General features: G+C 38.3%; 1 protein-coding gene across 1 annotated transcript in view; it reads left to right on the top strand.

Annotated features, from left to right (window-relative positions):
* The first annotated feature begins 1,408 nt into the window (after window positions 1-1,408).
* The window catches only part of LOC125097758 (phosphatidylinositol 3,4,5-trisphosphate-dependent Rac exchanger 2 protein-like), a 39,730-nt gene continuing 17,810 nt past the window's right edge, over window positions 1,409-23,328 (top strand). The window contains 4 exon segments of the mRNA XM_047725758.1: window positions 1,409-1,469; window positions 2,838-2,928; window positions 19,615-19,686; window positions 21,023-21,145. Of these exon segments, the coding sequence (XP_047581714.1) occupies window positions 1,447-1,469; window positions 2,838-2,928; window positions 19,615-19,686; window positions 21,023-21,145 (309 nt within the window). The 5' untranslated portion in view covers window positions 1,409-1,446.

The raw sequence follows: 23,328 nt of genomic DNA, 5'->3' as shown, positions 1-23,328 counted from the left end.
ATATTTCTCATTTCTGAACAAATATTCCAGCAAGTGTGGACTTTTGACCCGGGGAGTTCATCATTCATTTTTATCACTTTGGAATGAGAAAAGAACCCAATATGGCCACATCCCATTTATTCTTAAGTTAATGAAGTGACACATAAGAAAGCAATTGTTGACCCTATTTATAAGTAATATTTTTTAATGGCTTCCTTAATTCAGTCTACAGAATGGAAGGGGATATTTAAATGAAAAAGAGAAACAGAGAACAGAAGCAGCCATGCATCTATTCCTTAACTGGCATTTTAAATGATTTTGAGAAATAAAAAATGGGATTACTTGGTTCGGTGTTTATTAATTGAAATTGTGTATGTGTGTGTGTGTGTGTGTGTGTGTGTGTGTGCATGTGTGCATGTGTGTGAAAAACGTTTGTAATTATGGAGGTACTAACAAAATTCACTTCAGTGAATGAGAGATGCAGTAGCTTCATCACTCATCTTCCTGCTTCTGAGCTTGCATCTCATTTTTTATTATCAGAAAGCTACCAGACTCCATCTAAAACATAGGCCAAGTCCTGTCACTTCTCAGTTAGAAACCTTCCCCATTGCACTATGAGTAAAACTCGAAGTTCTCATAATGGTCAACAAGGTCCTATACTCTCCCCTCTCCTCACCTCTCTGCTCTCATCCTCTACCTCTTTTCCTTCTCTATAAGGTGATACTATTTTTGGCCCCTGCTTACATGTGAAGAAACAGAGACCCAGAGATTTCTTAATCTTGCTTGCTTTCAGTCCATTGTTCATTTCTGAAACATTGAATTTCTACTATGTGCACAGCATTGGCCTGTTGTTTTGGGTATAAAGGAGGTTAAAATGTTGTGTTTATCCCCATCAGCTTCAAGCTAGTCGGGGAGAGGAGTGCATAAATCTAACATAATCAAATAGTTCATGAGGTACAATCATGAGAAAGTGCACAGGGCATTCTGGAAACCAGAAGAGCAGAACCAACCCCAACCTAGAGAATTAACGCAAGGCTACCTACAGAAGAGGACCCTGAACCACTGTTAGGGAGGAGTAGAAGTTGACTAAATTTGGAGTGGAGGAGGGCATTCCAGGGAGAGGGCATGGTGAGGACACAGGCACAGAGTACGAAACAAGGTGATAAAAGGACACTGGAAGATGGTGCGTGTTTCAGGACCATAAACTTAACACAAAGCAACAAGCGATAAACAGACTGCATCGCCTCTTCCACCCTGGGAAGCAGGGTCTGGAATTAGTTTTACTGTCTCAGGTCCAGGGAACTGGGATGAGCAAGGACACCAATTCCTGAGTTTCAGGCTGATAACCCACCTCTGCAGTGTGACTCGGCACTATAAAGTCACGTGCTACTTCATTTCTGAATTTTATTCCAGTTCTTTATCAGCTCTAGGGGCCAAATCTAAATCCTATTGCATTTGGAAGAGGCCATGACGATAAAAATTATTCCCCGGTAGGTGCCATTTCCCTCCCCCTTCTTCTCCCCACTACACGTCAAAGAGCATCTGTATATACGTATAACTTTCAGACCAATGACAGCGGGACACATGCTCCCATCTCCCTGAATAATATCATTGCTGCCCGAAGTCTTCTTGCTGGGGGCACTTAGGACTTCCAGACAAACCCCCAAATATTGGATGTAGTTCTGATAGATTTTAGTTTACTGTTTAGTTTGTTCTTTATATTGTTTGCATTTTCAAGCTCTAAGCTCTGCAAATAATTGCCCTAACCCATGTTAGTAATGGGCACTCAGCCTAGGGACAATTTCATTTACATCCCATTAAGGCTGTTTCTTGAGGATCTAGGATGATTTAAGTGTTCTGAAACAAGGAAAGTACTGGTATTAGAGGGTATTTGCTGTTTTGGAGCAGTAAGCAAATCTATTACATCTTTGTGGTTATATAACAAAATTCATAAGGTTTTGAATGGACATTAGCTTTTTCTTTGTTATTTTACATAACCCAGGCCAGAAAAAAATGCATAAATTTTTGTTGTTGTTATAATTGCTGTTTTCCTGTAAGGGAAGTTTTCTCCTTTATCTGCATCCAACTTGCTTCATGAATATTCAGCTGTTGATGGAGCTACAAGCTAATATCTATGGGAATGAACTCATTAATATTATTTTCCTGGCTCCTACTTGGTTCATGAAGTATACAGACTATTTATGATATTTCCTATTTCATTTTCCTCTTGGCTTTTGAAACATAGTGGGATTATTGATAATAATTGTTATCCCAGATTTTCAGTTATTTTTTCTCATATTTCTTGAGTGCATAAGCAAAATCTTTCAGATATTTGCCTTTTTAAAGATTGTTCATGTATTTTTACAAAGCAAATTATGAATAAAAATTATAAATGGCTTAAAGACAAAATAAATATATTTTACATATTTATACATATATGATGCTAATCCTGTTGTTAATGCATTGATTATCACAAGTTGTATAAAAGACTGATTCTTCTTGAAGGTCTTTCAGAGATTAAATGTACTGTCATTTAATGAGAATAACATCTGGCAAGTATATTTGGTGATACAAAATAAAATAAGAAAAAATAGTAGTTATAGCTAACAGTGATATATTGGTTTTTGATGTAATAGTTTCTTCACAAATATTAATTTATTTAACCTTTGCAGGAAGGCTATAAGAATAAATACCATATTATTCTCATTTTACGATGTTGGGACTGCATTAGGGAGGTAAATTTACTGGTGAGATGTCATATCTAGCATTTGGTAGACCTGGGGTTTGAATCCAGGCAGACTGGCTCCAGAATTCAAACTTTAAACCACTTCACGATCTTTTTTTTTACGTTGACAAAGTCTGCAAACTGGACTGACTGTTGTCTCAACACCTGTGCATTCCTTCCCCACTGATTTAAAGTACCACGTGCTTCATGGGGCATCTGGGTGGGTCATTTGGTTAAGCCTCAGACTCTTGATTCCGGCTCAGGTCACAATCTCAAGGTTGTAAGATTGGGCTCCATGTGGGGCTGTGGGCCAGCATGGAGTCGACTTGAGGATTCTCTCTCTCTTCCTCCCTCTGCCCCTCTCTCCTCTCCCCTGTGCATGCTTGCAAGTGCTCTCTTTCTCTATAATAAATAAATAAATTAAAAAACAATAAAGCACCACTGGTTTCAAATACAGAATTTCCTCCTACTCAGAGTGTTTTCTGGGCTCTATTCTGTTCCACTGATCTGTACTAGCCCCAAACTAACTGTTAACATTACTATACATTAGTTCCTTCTAGAAATAGAGTTCAAATAGAATGAAAATGGAAAGGAAACAGAACTACAGACTGAGAAGTGGATGGTATGTTGAATATCTAGACATAAAGAAAGGAGAGAAGGGGGTATGGTAAGTCAGAAGGGGCAAAAGGATGTTGGTAGAAAAGTCATATGTATCTTAAGGATAGGAATGAACAATTTTAGGAGTTCTGAAGTAAAGGTAAAATAGATACAGAAATTTCTAAATAAAAAACCTTCTTTAAATTAGTTCAAGCATACATGTATCATGAAGCAAACTTAAAAAACCTTTCTTCTCTACCCTGTGGGATTTTATAGTGAGCTAGAACAGAGTGTTAAAAAAAACAAAAAAAAAAAAGAAAAAGAAAAAGAAAAAGAGGTTTGGATACCAGGCAGAGACGAGTCCTCGTTTTGTGATCCTCAGTCATTTCTCTGGGTTGTTTTCCAGCATTAAATACTTTTCCTTCCCTCGCTGCTACATTTCCTTTTCATGGGAACTGAATTCTCAAATAATGACTTAAACAGGAATAGTGTTCTTCACTTTAAATTTCAGAAATGACATTCTTTCCTGCTTTGTCGAAGATGAGTTGACCATAGAGTTGAGGGTCTATTTCTGGGCTCTCTATTCTGTTCCATTGATCTATGTGTCTGTTTTTGTGCCAGTACCATGCTGTCTTGATGATGACAGCTTTGTAATAGAGCTTGAAGTCCGGAATTGTGATGCCACCAACTTTGGCTTTCTTTTTCAATATTCCTTTGGCTATTCGAGGTCTTTTCTGGTTCCATATAAATTTTAGGATTATTTGTTCCATTTCTTTGAAAAAAATGGATGGTACTTTGATAGGAATTGCATTAAATGTGTAGATTGCTTTAGGTAGCATAGACATTTTCACAATATTTATTCTTCCAATCCAGGAGCATGGAACATTTTTCCATTTCTTTGTGTCTTCCTCAATTTCTTTCATGAGTACTTTATAGTTTTCTGTGTATAGATTCTTAGTCTCTTTGGTTAGGTTTATTCCTAGGTATCTTATAGTTTTGGGTGCAATTGTAAATGGGATGGACTCCTTAATTTCTCTTTCTTCTGTCTTGTTGTTGGTGTAGAGAAATGCAACTGATTTCTGTGCATTGATTTTATATCCTGACACTTTACTGAATTCCTGTACAAGTTCTAGCAGTTTTGGAGTGGAGTCTTTTGGGTTTTCCACATATAGTATCATATCATCTGCAAAGAGTGATAGTTTGACTTCTTCTTTGCCGATTTGGATGCCTTTAATTTTCTTTTGTTGTCTGATTGCTGAGGCTAGGACTTCTAGTACTATGTTGAATAGCAGTGGTGATAATGGACATCCCTGCCGTGTTCCTGACCTTAGTGGAAAAGCTTTCAGTTTTTCTCCATTGAGAATGATATTTGCGGTGGGTTTTTCATAGATGGCTTTGATAATATTGAGGTATGTGCCGTCTATCCCTACACTTTGAAGAGTTTTGATCAGGAAGGAATGTCCAATGGAAAAAAGACAGCCTCTTCAATAAATGGTGTTGGGAAAATTGGACAGTCACATGCAGAAAAATGAAATTGGATGATTTCCTTACACCACACATGAAAATAGACTCAAAATGGATAAAGGATCTCAATGTGAGAAAGGAATCCATCAAAATCCTTGAGGAGAACACAGGCAGCAACCTCTTCGACCTCAGCCGCAGCAACATCTTCCTAGGAACATCGCCAAAAGCAAGGGAAGCAAGGGCAAAAATGAACTATTGGGATTTCTTTAAGATCAAAAGCTTTTGCACAGCAAAGGAAACAGTTAACAAAACCAAAAGACAACTGACAGAATGGGAGAAGATATTTGCAAATGACATATCAGATAAAGGGCTAGTGTCCAAAATCTATAAAGAACATACCAAACTCAACACCCAAAGAACAAATAATCCAATCAAGAAATGGGCAGAGGACATGAACAGACATTTCTGCAAAGAAGACATCCAGATGGCCAACAGACACATGAAAAAGTGCTCCACATCACTCGGCATCAGGGAAATACAAATCAAAACCACCATGAGATATCACCTCACACCAGTCAGAATGGCTAAAATTAACAAGTCAGGAAATGACAGATGCTGGCGAGGATGCGGAGAAAGGGGAACCCTCCTACACTGTTGGTGGGAATGCAAGCTGGTGCAACCACTCTGGAAAACAGCATGGAGGTTCCTCAAAATGTTGAAAATAGAACTACCCTATGACCCAGCAATTGCACTGCTGGGTATTTACCCTAAAGATACAAACGTAGTGATCCGAAGGGGCACGTGCACCCGAATGTTTATAGCAGCAATGTCTACAATAGCCAAACTATGGAAAGAACCTAGATGTCCATCAACAGACGAATGGATAAAGAAGATGTGGTATATATATACACAATGGAATCCTATGCAGCCATCAAAAGAAATGAAATCTTGCCATTTGCGACGACGTGGATGGAACTAGAGGGTATCATGCTTAGCGAAATAAGTCAATCGGAGAAAGACAACTATCATATGATCTCCCTGATATGAGGGAGAGGAGATGCAACATGGGGGGTTAGGGGGGTAGGAGAAGAGTAAATGAAACAAGATGGGATTGGGAGGGAGACAAACCAAAAGTGACTCTTAATCTCACAAAACAAACTGAGGGTTGATGGAGGGAGGGGGGTTGGGAGGGGGGTGGGATTATGGACACTGGGGAGGGTATGTGCTATGGTGAGTGCTGTGAAGTGTGTAAACCTGGTGATTCACAGACCTGTACCCCTGGGGATAAAAATATATTATATGTTTATAAAAAATAAAATTAATTAAAAAAAAATTTCAGAAATGACCAGTTTCCTGTGCCAGAGAAAAATCTGTGCTTGAGAATATTATCTATATAATGTGCTTTGTACTTCCTGCTTAGCCTTTTCTTTCATTGTGTTGTGTTTTTTAAGTTATCTGATATCACTGTGAACTCCTGAGCAGCACAACAGGAAGTATTATATTAGAACCACAATAGTCTCCTGGCATCTCTGAATAAATATTTGTGCAATATTAAAAATAAGTTAATTGAGCCAGCATTTTATTGAGAAAAAATTTTCACAAGTATGTTCGTATAAGCTTATGAACGGCCCTTGGAAATTCATTTTATCCCAACACCGGAAACATACTTTTATCTTATTAAATGCTACCCAAAATTCTGAGATATTTGAAATACACTTTTTTGTTATTAATTCAGAATGTAATGAAACGTTCATTATTTTCATCTGACTTTGAGTTCTTTTACAAATATTATGAGTTATAATACATAAAGGAATAGATTTTAATTTTTGTTTTATAATCTCGCCTAATGCACCATGTTTGTTTAATGGTTCTCTTGATGCTATGAAGAGTTGATAGTGTTCAGAAGAGCTAAGGCAACTCCAAGAATATTAGTCTTCTTTTCTGTACCTGACTTTTCTGTAGGACATTTTTCAGATTGGCCTGTCATTTTACTTTATTTTAAACTATTAAATATTTTTTTTTAATAAACGGACTTTTTGGCAATAAATTTCTCTTGGCTTATATATTCTAAATATCACTTGATTCATGATGATTTTGTGTCCCTTGTATTGTTTTGGGTGATTGATGTCTTTTTCCGGAATGGTCAGTGAGACACCAAACTTCAGGAAAAAAACAACTAAATTAATAAGATTAAGAAGTGCCCAATGTTTATAGTCTGCTGTTTTGAAACCCCTCAGAGCTAATCCTCCTCAACACACCTATAAACACCTACCACACACCTATGCAGATACAGGATGTCTCATAGGCAGGGAATGCAGCCAAGGCTCTGAGCCTTGGTTTCCTCACACATTAAATTAGGTTAAAAATAATAATACTTTGGGATGTTTGGGTGGCTTAGTTGGCTGAGTCTCCAGCTCTTTGTTTTGACTCAGGTCACTATCTCAGGGTCCTGGGGTAAGCCCCACATCCAGCTCTGCACTCAGCAAGGAATCTGCTTGATATTCTCTCTCTCTATCTCTGCCCCTACCCCCGCTTAGGGGTGCATGCTCTTTGGCTTTCTCTCTCTCTCTATCTCGTTCTTGCTCTCTCTTAAATAAATAAATAAATCTTTTCAAAAGAGTAATAGTACCTACCTCACAGAGAGGTGAAAAGAATTCACAGAGGTAATTTTTGTCAGCACCTTGCACAGTGTCAGTGCATAATCAGGGCCAAATAAATGCTAACTGGTATTTCTGCCACTACTGCTGCAACCACAGCCATAGTTCTATTACATCTACTGTGGTTTTATTTATTCCTAACACTAGAGAAAAAAGAAGTAAAGGGTAAACCCCCGCCTCCCATTTTTGCTCCTCTCTTAACAGTAAATCAAACCAACTGATGCTAACTTCAAGACAATTCCTTGGTTTCAAAACAAATAAGTCAAGGTATTTGTTGGGGGCTGCTATTGTTTGTTAAAATATATGTATATTCCATATTGTCATATAATATTGGATCTCTTCTGCTCAGAATTCCAGGTTTGCCCTCAAATGTGGTTCATGTCAATCAATCTCTTCAGTCATATTTTCTAAACATTTCAGAAATTTAAAAACTAACAAATGCAAAGAAGGTAGAAAAAATTAATTCAAGATCAAACTGTAAGGTATTTATAGAGACTGCAGCCCATCTATAATCCTTGAGAGGACTTAGTGCACAAAGTACTAATAAAAGTTTAACAATGTATGTGGAGTAAGGCCACACTATGGCTTTGATTTCAGTGATCTGCTACATGATCTTGGTATGGACAGAACTCACACAGGCTGATAAAGTAAAATGACAGGCCCATCTGAAAAAAAATATATAAACTTTATGTTAGAATTAACATCTAATGTAATTGTTAATGCCTTGGAAAAACAGATTTTAAGTAAATAGGCTCCAATTTTCCTTCGTGCTTTTTCTTCAAGCTTTTTCTCTTCTCATCTGGGGACTTTTTCACTCTAATACTTTAAGACCAAGTGCCATTTTATTTATTTATTTTTTTTTTTTAAAGATTTTATTTATTTGTCAGAGAGAGAGAGAGAGAGAGAGAGAGAGAGAGCGAGCAAGCACAGGCAGACAGAGTGGCAGGCAGAGGCAGAGGGAGAAGCAGGCTCCCCACAGAACAAGGAGCCTGATGTGGGACTCGATCCCAGGACGCTGGGATCATGACCTGAGCCTAAGGCAGCGGCTTAACCAACTGAGCCACCCAGGCGTCCCCCAAGTGCCATTTTAAAACTTAGAACTCTGGGGGCTCAGTCAGGGGTCCATGAGACTTGATCTCAGGGTGCTGAGTTCAAGCCCCACGTTGGGTATAGAAATAACTAAAAATAAGCAAACTTTGAAACTAAAATCAAATAGAAGTTAGAAGTGTGGAATTATAAGGGCCCGGTTGGCCAGAGGGAGCCATTTTCTCGTGGGCTTGGGTTGACCCTGCCCCTCCCCGAGGAACTTGCTTGCAGGCCCCTGATATGGGGTCGGGCCAGGTCGGATTGAGACATCCAATCAGTGGGGCGCACATATATTTGCTGTGGTGAGTTGGATTTCAATTGGCCACCCGTATTGCTGACCGAGGGTGACTGTGTAGTTTTCCCTGTGTGTTGCGATCTCATTGGCCACCTGTGTGTGGGCCGGGCTCAACCACCTCTATAAAGGTAGGTCTGTTAGGCAGGGAAGTAGTGATAGTCTTCGGGGTAGTAGTGGTAGCGTTGGGGTCGTCGGGGTCATTGGGAGCATCATGGGCCTCACTGGGGAGTGCCTGGCCTGGCCTCACCTGGCCTTGCCTGGCCTCGCCTCACCGGGTAAGGGGAGCGGCCTGGCCTGGCCTCGCTGGGTAAGGGGAGCGGCCTGGCCTCACCTGGCCTCGCCTCACCAGGTAAGGGGAGTAGCCTGGCCTCTCCTCGCTTCGCGGGGTGAGGGGAACCGCCAGGATCAGTGTCCTGGTCGTCGTCGCCTTTTTGTAAGAGACGCCCCGACTGGTTGGTTTGATTTTTGATGCTTGGTGCCAAATAAAGCTTTGCTTGACTTTCGTTTTGTGTTGGTTTCGTTCCTTTGATAACAGACCCTAACAGAATGATTACTATTAAAGAAAGCTTTATAAAAGCCAACAGGGCCTTGGCAAAACCTCAAGATTATGTGCTGAAAATTTAAAGGGCCACAGAGATTTCTAAGTCGCAAAAATCAGTAAAATGAATTTTATGTAAATTAGATACCAATATTAGTGTTGAGAATAAAAAGCAATTGCCATTTAGTTTTGGTCTGCGGGTAACAGGGAATAGTGATGACTGCAGGGAGTGAAGGAAACTTGTGGTTGCTTTTGCTCCAAGCTACTGCTACCATTCAGGAATGTGGAACCTGGGTTGATTTTTTTTTCCTAGTGTTTGAAGAGGGACTGTAATGATTGATTTTTATCAATGTAAAATGTAAATGTTCTTATTTCCTTAAATGGTAGCAGTTGAAACAATATTTTAACCAATTGTGTTACGTTCAAAAATACCTCTACTGCTTTCAATCTCCGCTTTAGACTTAACTCATTGCCTTAATGGAAGTTAAATATCCAAGAAAGATGGCTATTATTAATCTACTTTTATGAGCTGAGTGGTGAGGATGAGATGGTAGGAATTGAAAGCACAAAAACACAAGAGAAAAACAAAAACTTAAAGTAACAAAAATTGACAAAAAACACACTTCAGAAAAGTTTGCTTTTATTTTGGTATGTTATTGAAATCACTTAATAAATTTCTGATTTTTACTCTTCTTTCAATTTTATGCATCTCCGAGATTCCATTGATCATGGTTTTGGTTTTTCCTTCATCTTCTGTCCATTTTCACTAGTGGCTCTCTAGCCACCTATTAACCACCCTTAAAATCTTGTGCCTTGTGTGTAGAGTACCGATGACATGCTGATCCTTCGTGAACTCTTTCCCCTGAGAAGTCCTGAAGAGCACAGTTCTGTCATGCCGCCTTTTAACACATTGAGGTCAAACAGAAGACACTAAATAATGTTTTAATTATCCTCAAATCCTGGGGAAGTTTCAGCCAAGGAAGTTTAAAAAGTATGGTTGTATGGTGAAAAATTATCTTTGCCTAGATGTTGGTGATGTTAATTTTGAAATAATAGTCATTTTGAGAAAGAATAAAACCTCTTTTGCTGGGAAATTGAGTACATATTAACAGGCTCTCAACAAATATGACATAATAAATCCTTTTGGTTCTGAATCATGAAAAAACACCAACATTCCAAGGGTTTTTTTCCCTCTGGATATTGACATAGTGTTTGGTATCACTGTGATGTTTTTAGGCATCTATCTGAGTAACCCAGGGTGGCATATATTTTCCCTTAATGGTTTGTAGAAAGATAGATGCCCAAGAGTGTTAGTCTTCAGTGCTACTGAACGAGTGACAAGTGATTTATTATTTTCTCAGTTTTTGGAGTTTTGTATGGATGGAATGTTGACATGGCAGTCTAGGGACAAACTAATATCTGTTCCAAAAGATGAAAACATGCTGCCCATACATTTTCTGTAGCATCATATAGTCTGATGGAGAACAGACATGCAAACTCAAAGTATTTTATAATTGTTGTTCATCGAGTCTGAGTTGAAACTACACAACAAAGGGAGCTTTAAAAATTCCGCTTTGTTTGAAAGGAACTTTAAATATAAACTCTGCCTAATAATTTTATAAAAGTGTGGTGGACTTTTTACTTATAATCTAACAAAATCACTGAAATAAGATATATGGAGAAATGTGGGACATTGCTAAAGCCCAGGAAGCCAGAAAAAATTACTTATTTTTATAATGTAGCCCAGAGATGTTGATAATGCAGAAGCTTTTAGTCTCAAATTTGTGAATTTCCTTAACAGTGCTATAGGTATTTTGGGATTGTATATACCAGGGGTGCTCAACTGCACCACTGTGGTGGTGCTGAGTCATGGCAACGTGGAGAGACATTTTTGGTTGTTGCAACTGGGATGGTAGTTGCTGTTAGCATCTAGTCAGTGCAGGCCATGAAACTCTTAAACATCCTACATGTACAGGACAAACCCCACAACCAACATTTTTCTGGCACAAGTGTCCAGAGTGTTAATATTGAGATACCCTGGTATATGATGATGAAAAAGAAAAGCGATTGTATGATATTCTTATATTCTAAGTTGCTGATGTTAGCTATATTCTAATAGCTGGGAAGATAATGCACTAGGGGAATTAATACTACACAGTCTGGTGGTCTTTAGAAACAAAGACCGTCTAGTGAAGAAAATACTTTTTACTTATACCACTAAAGTTATTGAGTGCTTACCAAGTGCCAGGCATTGTTGGGAGATACTGGGGAAACACAAGTGAACAAAACAGATTGACTGCCTTCACAGAGCTCTGGTATGAATGTGGGGGACTAGTAAACAAATCCATAAAATGGGACATGGAGGAGCAGGTAATGCCATAGGGTAGATAAAGTAGAGTAATGGGGTAGGTAGGTAATGATGGGGGGTGGGAAAGGGAACACTTAGACTGGATGGCCATGAGAGACCTGAAGATTAGGAGGGAGTGACAGCAGAAGGCAGCCAGATGAAGAGGGTTTTAGGCAGAGGAAGCAGGTTGTGAAAAGGTGTCAAGGTGGAAGTAGGCGTGGCTTGCTGGGGAGGCGCAGAGAGGTGGCTCTGGTTGGCCAGTGGTCCAAAATGGGGAAGCTGGGATGAGACAGAATAGGAGAGGAGGGAGGGGCCAGATCATGCTCATTTCTTTTTTAGGTTGAGAATATTCCATTGTTTGGATACATTTATCCATTCACTTACTGAAGGACATCTTGATTGCTTCCAACTTTTGTCATTTATGAATACAGCTGCTATGAACTTCCAGGTGCAGGTTTTGTTATGGATAAATTTTCAGCTCCTTTAGGTAACTTCTAAGGAACACGATCCCTGAATTGGCATGGTAAGAACGTTTATGGTAAGAATATGCCAAACTGTTTCCCAAAGTGGCCGTATCAGTTTGCATTCCCACCAGCAATGAGTGAGAGTTTCTGATTATTCCCCATCTTGCCAGCCTTTGGCACTCTGAGTATTTTGGATTTTGTCCTTTCTGATAGGTGTGTAGTATCTCATTGTTGTTTTAATTAGCAGCTGCCTAATGACACAAGATTTGAACACCTTTTCATATGCTTATTTGCCATGAGTATATCTTCTTTGGTGAGCTGTCTGTTCAGTTCTGCCCATTTTTAAATTTCATTGTTGACTTTCTTATTGTTGAGTTTTACTTTGTACCTTTTGGACAATGGTTCTTTATCACATGTGTCATATAATTCTTAGGGAAATACTTTCTGGTTTGTGGCTTGTCTTATCCTTCTCTTGCCATTCACAGAGGAAAAGTTTTTAATTTTAATGATGTCTGGATTGTCAATTATTTTTTTCATGGATCATGCCTTTGGTGTTACATCTTAAAAAGTCACCACCATCAGTGGTGTCACCTAGAAATTTCCCCCTATGTTAATTCTAGGCACTTTATGGTTTTGTATTTTATATTTGGGTCTGATCCATTTTGAGCTAATTCTTCTGAAGGATGTAAGGTCTGCGTCTAGATTCTTTTTTTTTTTTTTGTCTTTTTACATGTGGATGTCCAGTTGTTCCCAGCACTGTTTGTTAGAAAGACTATCCTTTCTCCAATGTATAGCATAGCCTTTGCTCCTTTGTCAAAGCTTAGTTGACTATATTTGTGTGAGTCTGTTTCTGGGCTCTCTGTAGTATTTCATTTATCTATTTGTTCTTTAACCAAATCCATACTGTTTTGATTATGGCTTTATAATAAGCCTTGAAATAAAGTAGTGTCAGTTTTCTGACCTTTTTTTTTTTTTTTTAGTACAGTTTTGGAGATTCTGAGTCTTTTCGTTCTCCGTATAAACTTATAATCATTTTGTTGATATCCACAAAAGAACTTCCTAGAATTTTGATTAAAATTGTGTTAAATCAGGTTGGGAAGAACTAGCATCTTGACATTACCGAGTCTTCCTATCCATTAATGTGGATTACCTTTCTCCATTTATTTAGTCTTTTCTGGTATATTTTTATCAGACTTTTGTGGCTTTCCTCCTGTTGTACATATTTTGTTAGATTTATACCTAAGTATTTCATTTTTGGAGGTGCTAATGTAAATGGTATTGTGTTTTTAATTTCAATTCCATTTGTTCATTGCTGGCACAGAGGAAAGTGAGTGAATTTTGTATATTAACCATGCATCCTGCAACTTTGCTATAATTGCTTCTAAGTTCCAGGAGGTTTTTTTTGTCAATTCTTTTGCATTTCCCACATAGACAATCATATCATTTGTGAATAAAGACAGTTTTGTTTTTCCTTTCCAACCTATATGCTTTTTACTTCCCTTTTTGTCTTATTGTATTAGCTAGGAAATAGAGGACAATGCTGAAAAGGGTGGTGACAGGAGACATTCTTGCCTTGGTCCTGATTGTAATGGGAAATTTTCTAGTTTCTCACCATTATATATGATGTTAGCTGTAGGGTTTTTTTAAAAGATTTTTTTAAATAATATTGAGGACATTCCCTTGTATTCTTAGTTTACTGAGTATTTGTCATGAGTGGGTGTTGGAATTGTCAAAAGCTTTTTTCTTCATCTTTTGATGAGATCATATGATTTTTCTTTTTAGACTAGTAATGTGATAGATTTCATTAACTGATTTTAGAATGTTGAACCAGCTTTGCATACTAATGGTAAATTCCCCTTGGTTGTGGAGTACAATTGTTTTTAGACATTTGTGGCTTTTATTTGTTAGTATTTTGCTTAGAACTTTTATACTTATAAGAGATATTGGTCTGTTATTTTCTTGTGAAGTCTTTGGTTTTGGTATTAGGGTGATGCTGGCCTCATAAAAACAAGTGAGGAAATGTTTCTTCTACTCCTGTCTTCTGAAAGAGATTGTAAAGACTTGGTATAATTTAAATGTTTGGTAACATTTAATAATTATTATTTTTTTCAAATGTGTGTAGATATGTTTTTATTATTACAGTAAGTTCATTGCTCAGTTTTAGCACCTAGCTTCTCGTACACTGAATATGTTTATCATGTTTATTGCATATTGTCTGCCTCCTCCCACTAGAATAAGAGCAGAAATTCTTGACTATTTTGTTTATCTGATATGTTTTATATGCCTAAAACAGTGGTTCTCAACATGTGCTTTGCAGTTTTTTTGGGATTCTCCAAAATCCTTTCGGAGAATATAGAAGGTCAAAGCTATTCTTGTGGTAATACTAAGACTGTATTTGCTTCCCCCCCACAACTGTGCTGTTGCTTACACTGGTGGGGGAAAATCCGTCATGTGTAAAATTGCTGATGTTTTAGTGTGAATCGAGCAGTGGCACCAAACTCTATTAGTAGCCACTACATACTTCCTGGTCCTCACTCATGAGGGAGTGACAAGGGGATGCCAATTTCACTTAAAGCTGTAAGAATTATGAGGTTTATTAAGTCCTGACTCTTGAGCATGTGCCTTTTTAATATTCTGTGTGATGAGATGGGAAGTTTACCTAGTACTTCTGCTGCATACTCAAAAATATGGTTGTCTCCAGGGACTAGAATTTGTGATTAAGTTGCTATGGAACATTATATTTACTTGAAATAACAACTGTGAGATAAACTATGTTTCAGTTTCAGGGCATTCAGGCATTTGGCAGATAGTTTTTTTCAAAAAAAGAATGAAGTAAGCTTGTCACCTCAAGGAAAACAACTGATAGTATTTGTTGATGATGATAAATTCAAGTTTGCAAGTGAACTTCTAGTTTTGGAAAATTTATATCTATGAGCTCGATACTTTCCTAATACTTACAGATCTTTATAATGAGCTGGATACTGATATTTACTATTGTGATGTGGGTTTTCTTTTATATTAAGTAACAAAATGTGTTAATATCTTGAAGATATGTTTAAATCCCAGTGAATCATTGCTAAAAAAACTTACAGTATCAAGCATATGAAATAGATCCCTTCAAACTGCAGATAGATCAGTTGGTTTTAATGCAACAGAGTGTGGAGAGTTCACTGATATGGTTGGTTTCAGATTAAAAATCATGACTACCCTTTAAGAAATGACCACTTACTGAGGTTTGGTGTTGTATTAAAGAAGAATATCCACAACTATCTGAAAATGTTATAGCAATGAACAGGTCTATGTGACTTTTAAGAGTGATCTACTGTGCGTGCCTGACGGGAAGAGTGGGGAGGACAAAAATTAGTACATCAGAATTATAAAGGAAACTGGTACATTCTGAGAATAAAATTCATCGTGGAGTTTGCCTTACCCTTTGAGCAAGCAGTGGCCCAGATGGGCAGACATGGAGGAAGGGAATTGCTGTCTTCTCTCTCTTATATCTTCATGAGTTTTCTTCCTTCTTTTACTTTCTTGGTAGCACATTTGTGACATTTTTAGCTTTCTTTAATTAATTAATATATGGCATATTTAATATATGGCATTTACCCCGTTTTACCAAATATATGGTAGGAAAAAAACAATATGGAAGAAATTGAAGAGGAGATGAAGAATTCTGTTCTTGGTGTGGGGAAAGAGAAACCCCTGACTGCAGCAAATCTAGGAATGTGTTGTGTAATCATTGTTAAGGGAATGCTGGCAAACTGGGTTCATGGTGACACACCTGCAAGCTGGAAGGTACAAGAAGGGGCAACTGTGAGCCTCACCTCTTCCAAATGCAACATAGTCTGTCTTAGCTCACTGGTTTCTGCATCTTCCTAGCCTTCAGACATTATTATGCCCCATTTATGCAGCCCATATTTGAGGTTCATGGTCCAAAGGGTATCCTCTGGTGTGATGATCAGGAACACCAAGTGGCAGATCCAGAGGTTATTGTGCATAGAGGGAGCTGACATAGGGTTTGAAAATGAAGAAGAAATAACTGAACCCATTTTTGCTATTGAGACTCACTTACTTGTTTCTTCACAGTCTGTTTCTTTAGTCTTTGGAAGAATGAACTCACAGGAGTGTTCATCAAATGTGGCCTGTAGACCAACTGCATCAGAATCATCTGGGGAACTTACCCAAAGTGCAGATTTCTGGGTCCTCAACTAGTCTGCTGAGTCAGACCTTCTGGGGATAGGGCAATCTGCCATTAGAAGAAACTCTCCAAATTTCATGCCCGATAAAAAGCTTGAGAACCACTGGCATTACAAGCTTTTTCCAGTACTTATTTTCAACATATTCATATCAAAGTGAAGATGACCTAATTCTGATGAAACTCTGGACCAATGGGAATTAATGAATGCAGAGATAAAAGAGCGTATGAAATCCCTCATGTATTTTTGTATTTAGGGTATTAATGCTTCTTTGATTGATTGGAGAAAAATTAAATGCTTCAATTATAAAGTCTGAAAGGACTTTGTAGATGCTGGTTGTTACAAGAGGATTCTGAAAGCACGTTATTTTTCTTTATCTTAAGGAAGGAAGACTTACATGTTCTGTTAAGAATGTCCGTTTTCGTGATTTTGTGCTCTAGGCAAACTATCTGAAATCTGATTGAATGGTGTGTATAAAATGAAGCTCTTAGGAAGATAAATGCCTCATCAGAAATGTTAACAATTTCCAGGTTTTCTTTCATATACAGTTAAACAAAAAGTTCCATGTTGTCACAGAGGCTAAGAAGATAAAAAGTCAGGTGAAGATACAGTTTACCTTCTTAGTTTGTATGTGCCTTTCTAACTCATATTTTGATTCATTTGTACTGTTTCCTTACTTTAATTCATGGGCTTCAGAATGTGACTGAGTTCAGCTCCTTAGAAAAGGTTAATAAATGAAGAGGTGAACTTTCGGGTTTGCTTGCATGAGAGGTTACCTGTTTACTGTGTGGTCAAAACGAAATGTAAACTAGGCAACTACACCACCATGTTATTTTAAGACTAAGTGGAAAGCACTGATGGAGCCTTTTTGATATGAGCATACAAAACAAATCTAAAATTAAAAACGAGACTGATAGTGATTAAAATGGGCAAAGTCAGAAAATTTGAAATCTCTTTTCATGAGCAATTTTACTTAACTCCAGATAATAGTTCAAAAATCATATCACATGTTTCCAATTAAAAAAACAAGGTGACATCCATTACTTTCTTATTAAGTTTATTTAATTCAGCTGAATTATTTCATTCTGTTGAGGCTGTTAGTATTGATGTGGCTTTGTAGATATAGACTGAAACATGAACTGATTGAATTGGGAATAGAGATGGGTTTGAAGCTAATGCTAGGAATGAGGTCCTATGGCTCATTTGTTTTGTTTCTTCTAAATAGTTTTGTTTTTCTTTTTACTAATGTTACAGTATGCTCGCAGCCAAATATTCTGTGCATAAGGAGGTATACAAAGGTCACTTTAACCACTGTTGCATTTTGATATGTGCTACATATCAAAAATGTGCTACATTACACAAGTATATTTATGCCTATATGCTTGTATGTAATATGTATATGTGTGTACATATATGTGTGTACCTATTAAGAAAGCTGTTTGATAAATTTGCTCATGAAACAATATTTTATAGACATCTGTCTAAGCATATTTCTATGAAATTTTTGTCACATTCCATTTATGATTATAGTTCTGCATAGTATTTTATAATTTGCATGTACCATAATATAAATGATTCCCTTATTAATGGGGATTTAGGTTGTTTCCAATGTTTTCACTTTTGTAATTAATATTTCATCCTGTCTGAAAGTTTTCTTGGGATAGATTCATGGAGGTAAGAATTTCTGGGTTAAAGGGTATGCCCATTTAAAAATTTGAGATATATGGTCAAGTTGTTCCCAGAAATGTTGTGCCATTTTATAGCCCCCCTTTTTTTAGAGAGGGAGGGGGAAGGGGCAGAGGCAGAGGCAGAGGGAGAAAGAGAATCTTAAGTAGGCTTCACACTCAGCCCAGAGCCTGATGGGTGGCTCCGTCTCACAACTCAGAGATCAGGACCTGAGCTGAAATCAAGAGTTGGATGCTTAACCAACTGAGCCACCGAGGCGCCCCTGTGCCATTTCATATTCTTACTCCAATGTGCTTGAGGGTGATAACTTTGGAACGTTATGAGCAATACTGGGTTTTCTTAATCTCTTAAGTCTTTGTAAATATAGCATGTCAAAAATGGGATTCTTACTTTAATCTTCATTTGTTTGATATAGTATCCAGAGGTTCCCTGGAGACTCCGTGTACCCTGGGGATTGATGGGCTGTGTAGTCATACCCCAGCTTGGCTGGTAGTGCTTGAACTTCTTAAGACAGACAAGGGAGGGGCACCTGGGTGGCTCAGTGGGTTAAGCCCCTGCCTTCGGCTCAGGTCATGATCCCAGGTCCTGGGTTCGAGCCCCGCATCGGGCTTTCTGCTCAGCAGGGAGCCTGCTTCCTCCTCTCTCTCTGCCTGCCTCTCTGCCTACTTGTGATTTCTCTCTGTCAAATAAATAAATAAAATCTTAAAAAAAAAAAGACAGACAAGGGAAGCAATGATTTCACCTGGTTACTAGGTGGTTAATGAGCAATGTCTTGAAGACACAAGCCAGATTTGCAGCATGGAAAGTCACTTCTCCTTTTCCTTCCAAACTTTCTCTTTTAAGACCCAATATAAATAGCCCTTTCCTACTCTTTTCTTCCTTTGCAAAAATAATAGCTTACTTGGTCATGGGTCCAAGTTTAATTAATGACTTATTAAGGAGAGTCCAGATCTTTGAAATACTAAGGAACTTTTCTGCCTACCATAGGGCTTTGGAGAGCCCTGTCCTGATCCCAGAAATACAAAATCTGGCTTTCTAAAACTTGGGAGGGGTTAGTTAGGAAGGAAAGGGAAATCGTTTAATTCCTTCTTGAAGAGTCACTTTCTTTCTCTCTTTCTCTTTCATTCTCTTTCTATCTTTGACTCCCTTCTTCCTTCCCTCGGTCTATCTCAGTTCCAAAGGATCACCTTGGAATTTATGACCCCCCCCGCCTTTTTAAAATCATAAGTCCCATTTTTCATTAGATTTTGGTGTTTTGTGCTTCACAAGACTTAGAACTTTAGGAAACATTTGACTCCTAACTGTTTACCATAGAACATTGAGATCGTGGTGGATAAATTTAGTTCATATATACATGATCACTTTTGGTCTTGCCCCCAAATTCTGAAGGATATAATTCCCAGGGAGAAACCACTGTGAACCAGGGTTTCACCTTTTACAACAAAACTATTATTCTCAGTAGTTATTGGGTTTTTAAACTCTGGCTTCCTATAAAAAATTTAGTTCTAATCAATACCCTGTTATTTTATTAACCTAATGTTGCCTTCACAGTATCTTTTTTGTTTGTTTGTTTCATGTAGGCATTCTTACACCAAACAAACCAGTGTGCTGCATCAAAAATTGATAAAAATGTAACAGAAGAAACAGTAAAGATGAGGAGGCACAGTCGGCCCTCAACCCAAGCACAAATTCCCTTTTAGTTAAAATTTCTTCTGTGGGATGTTAATCTAGGCTTTTCAGCTTCTCCTCAGTTCCACTATAAGTTCTGCACCAGTCACTTGTGTGGGCGACCCTGAGATAAAGGGAAAGAGGGTTTGGGAAAAGAAACAGAGAGTGATGAGGATGGCGTAGAAGACCTGGAACAATTTTTTGCTGAGGCCTTTGGACAGTTTGAAATGAGGAAGAAAAACAAACACCCTGACCAAGAACCTCAGTGTCTGCGAGCAGGGGGGAACAGAGCCCTAAGTGGGAGCATTGCCAGTGGTGGCTGAGGAAGGCAAGACATGAAAAATGTGACTTCCAGTCTTTGATCACCAAAGAGTAAATTATTTGGGTGGTTCCATGGTGCAGAAAATGTCTGCATAATGTCTTCAACTCAGAAACACATGTATAAAATTCTCTTTAGGCTGCAGGAAAGGAAAATGATAAAGAGTTTTGTAAAGGGGGAGGAGGTAAATGAAAATTAATTGCACTACTGTTATTATTCATTTAAGCTGCCTAAATTATTATTGATGTTTATTTTTGGTGCTAATATGCTGTTTTATTTTACAAAAAAAAAAAAAAATCCCCAGGATTTTTATAGGCTCTTCTGACTATTTTTTCATAAATTAAAAATGAACTTTCAAATTCTCCTACCATGGGAGCATTTTAGTTTGTGTGCTTTAGGTCGCAAGCAAAAGACACTTATTCAAATGACTTGAAGACACTTCAGCTCTCATTTGGGGACTCCAGACAGAAGAGAAGGTTCAGGACCTGTGACTCAGGGAGGTCGATAAGATTGCCAGGTTCTGTCTAGCTCTTCACTTTGCCATCCAGGTTATCCGCTTTGCCCCAGGGCTGGCTCCTCTCATCCCTGCAAAATGACCTTGTTGCTGTCCAAGTTATCACTTCCAGACACAGCACCTTTCCAGAGGGGAAGCTGTCCATTCCAGGATGCCATTCCAGAGACCAAAGAAGCCTTTGCTCCCAAAAGCCTGCCAGCAAATCTGCCTGCACTATGTTACCTGCTGCCCATTCTCACTAATGGGTTGGGGACTGTCATGCTTGGATTTAGTCACTCGGGCTTTTCCTGAAAGCCAGGAATGGGTTCCTGGTTCCCAGAGCTGTGTAGGAGAAGAAAGGATGTCCAGACAAAATTGGTCCTCTGTCTTCTGGGTGGGTGGAAAGGATAAGCATACCCTGAAATTTTCAGCTTGGAAAGAGAATACCATCCTCTCATGGACTTCTTTTTGACCTGCTTCACGATTGCCTTATTATATTTATTTGTAGATGCTGTTCTCAAACATTGAAGATATCCTTGCTGTACATAAGGAATTTTTAAAAGTCGTGGAAGACTGCCTGCATCCAGAACCTAACGCTCAACAAGAAGTGGGAACCTGCTTTCTTCACTTTGTAAGATCAATTTCTGTTTATTTTAGAAGCTCTGCCCCACCCCCCCACCCCCCCAGATTTTAAGGTTTAACTTTTGGCACAGTAGCCTGTGAGGACTCAGTGTAGAAGTAAAATGTGACACCGAAAGTTTGGGGTCTTTTAAGGCCAGTGAAATCTTCCACTGAGAGCCAGAAAAGGGGTGAGGGCCTCACATCATCCATTTTATTCAGTGAAGAATAAACAGCCTTTTCTTTTTCCCAACAAATTAGTTCTTCGCATCCTCTGTAGCTTTGAATCCTAATGAATATTCAGGCTGTTCATAATGAATGGATTTTTATGTTTCTCCCAAACATAGAGCATTTCCCTTTTGAGGCAGAAAATCCTTACTCTTATAATGGTGTGATGAGGCTTTTGTGAGTCAGAATGTTCCCTTGTTAATCGGCTGGTGACAAGCCTGCAGGTGAACGAGCCGTGTCACTCTAGGTACACAGACGCCGGAGTCTCGGTGTTTCTCAAGGGTAGTTTCTCAGAAGGTCGTACTGAGTGGTGCAGAAGAGTAACCAGTCAGTCCTCAGTTGTTTCAAATTACACATCACACTTGTGTAATCATTTCTGTCTCTTCGGACAGGATAGTTGAAATTATTTGTGCAATTGATTTATAAAGTAAAAAGTCACCTATAAAATGAAAATTATTTTCAGAACTGAAGGGCATTCATAGCAAAAAAAAAATAGTGCTGCTATTTATAACATTCCACTGATGCTAATTTTCAGAACACCCACCTGAATTCTTTTCTGTACCAAAATGCTATATAATTGATGTTTTATTTAAAAATGCATAAGAGTATTTTGTCACAGAAGTCAATTTTTGTTTATTTTTATTTCTATTTAGACTTTAGAAAGGTAATGGTATGTAGTCTCTAGGTCTGTAATTCTGTATGGAGTGGGCAGAGCTGCATATGTTCTTCTTATAATCAGGAAATATTTCATAAAGGTAATTAATATTAAATGGAGAGAGGCTCCTTGGCATAGGAAGATCAAGCCGTTCTTTCCTTGGGTATGACTGGAAACCACTCATGTTTGTGTCCACTTAATCCAGACTGTTCCACTTCATAAAGGAATTCACATCTTCTGCCAGCTGGAGCATTTGCTGCCTTAGTCCAGGGCCCGGCATGGGAATCTTGCACTCTGACATCCATTTCCTCAGTAACACACTATGAATCTGTCATCCATGAATTTAGCTAAACTATTTCTGAAGCGTATTTCATTCTGGGTCATACCATCTCTTGAAATAAGTAATTCAATATATTTTTTGCTGGCTATATAAAATAGCACTCAGTGTTGCTTTCCAAATGTATGTCATGGAAATTCCAGAGGGTGTACTTCGGTTCTAATATTTGATCAATACATTTTCTGTGTCTTCCTCGTATTGGAGCTGCTTTGGTAGATACTAATCCTAGCCACTGAGAGAAAAATCTAATGACGGAAGGATGCTTAGAGGCCATGATGGTGAAATTACTCCCTTTTTGAAAGTACCCCTTCTGTGGCAAATATGAAGGTTATTTATTTTGTTCCTACTTGATCACTTTTAGTGAGAGCTATAAACACTAGAAGATCTTTATGTTAATCCTGAATCTGCCTACCACTGCCCATTATGGATTGCCCTTGCAATTTCCACCCAGTGGTCTTAGTTTTGTGTTTTGGAGCTACACAGTGTTGTAAGTCCCATTACACTGTGACAGCTGTTTGAAAGTAGCTACCGTTTCCTTACTTTATTATACTAACAAATCATTCTACTTGAAATGACCTCTCATACTTTGTCACAGAGAGTCCCATATTAGAGTCTCCAAAGTCCATCATTATCTTAGTCACTTGTTGCTGACTATTCTCTTGTTTGTCCATGTCCCTCCTAAACACAGCTGTCCAGATTGGTGCATGTGAACTGCAGGGTACTAGGTCTCTCTATTCCTGCATGATCAGGCACATGCTTTTCCCTGTTCCTAAAATGCTTTCTTCCCTCACCCTGCCTGGGAATGATGGATTCATCTCTCTGAACCTTGCTGAGATACTACTTTTATTTTTTTTTTTAAAGCTGTATCTGAACCCTCTCAGGAAAGCTAAGTACTCTCTTCTCTGTAATTTGCTACCATTTGGCTCATTTACTTAGTATTGCATACATCATATTGGACTCTAGTTAATATAACATT

Source organism: Lutra lutra, chromosome 4 (genome assembly GCF_902655055.1).
Source record: "Lutra lutra chromosome 4, mLutLut1.2, whole genome shotgun sequence".
In the NCBI taxonomy this organism is placed as follows: Eukaryota; Metazoa; Chordata; class Mammalia; order Carnivora; family Mustelidae; genus Lutra; species Lutra lutra.
Note: the sequence above shows the minus strand (reverse complement) of the source record. Positions and strands in the feature narration are given on the sequence as shown.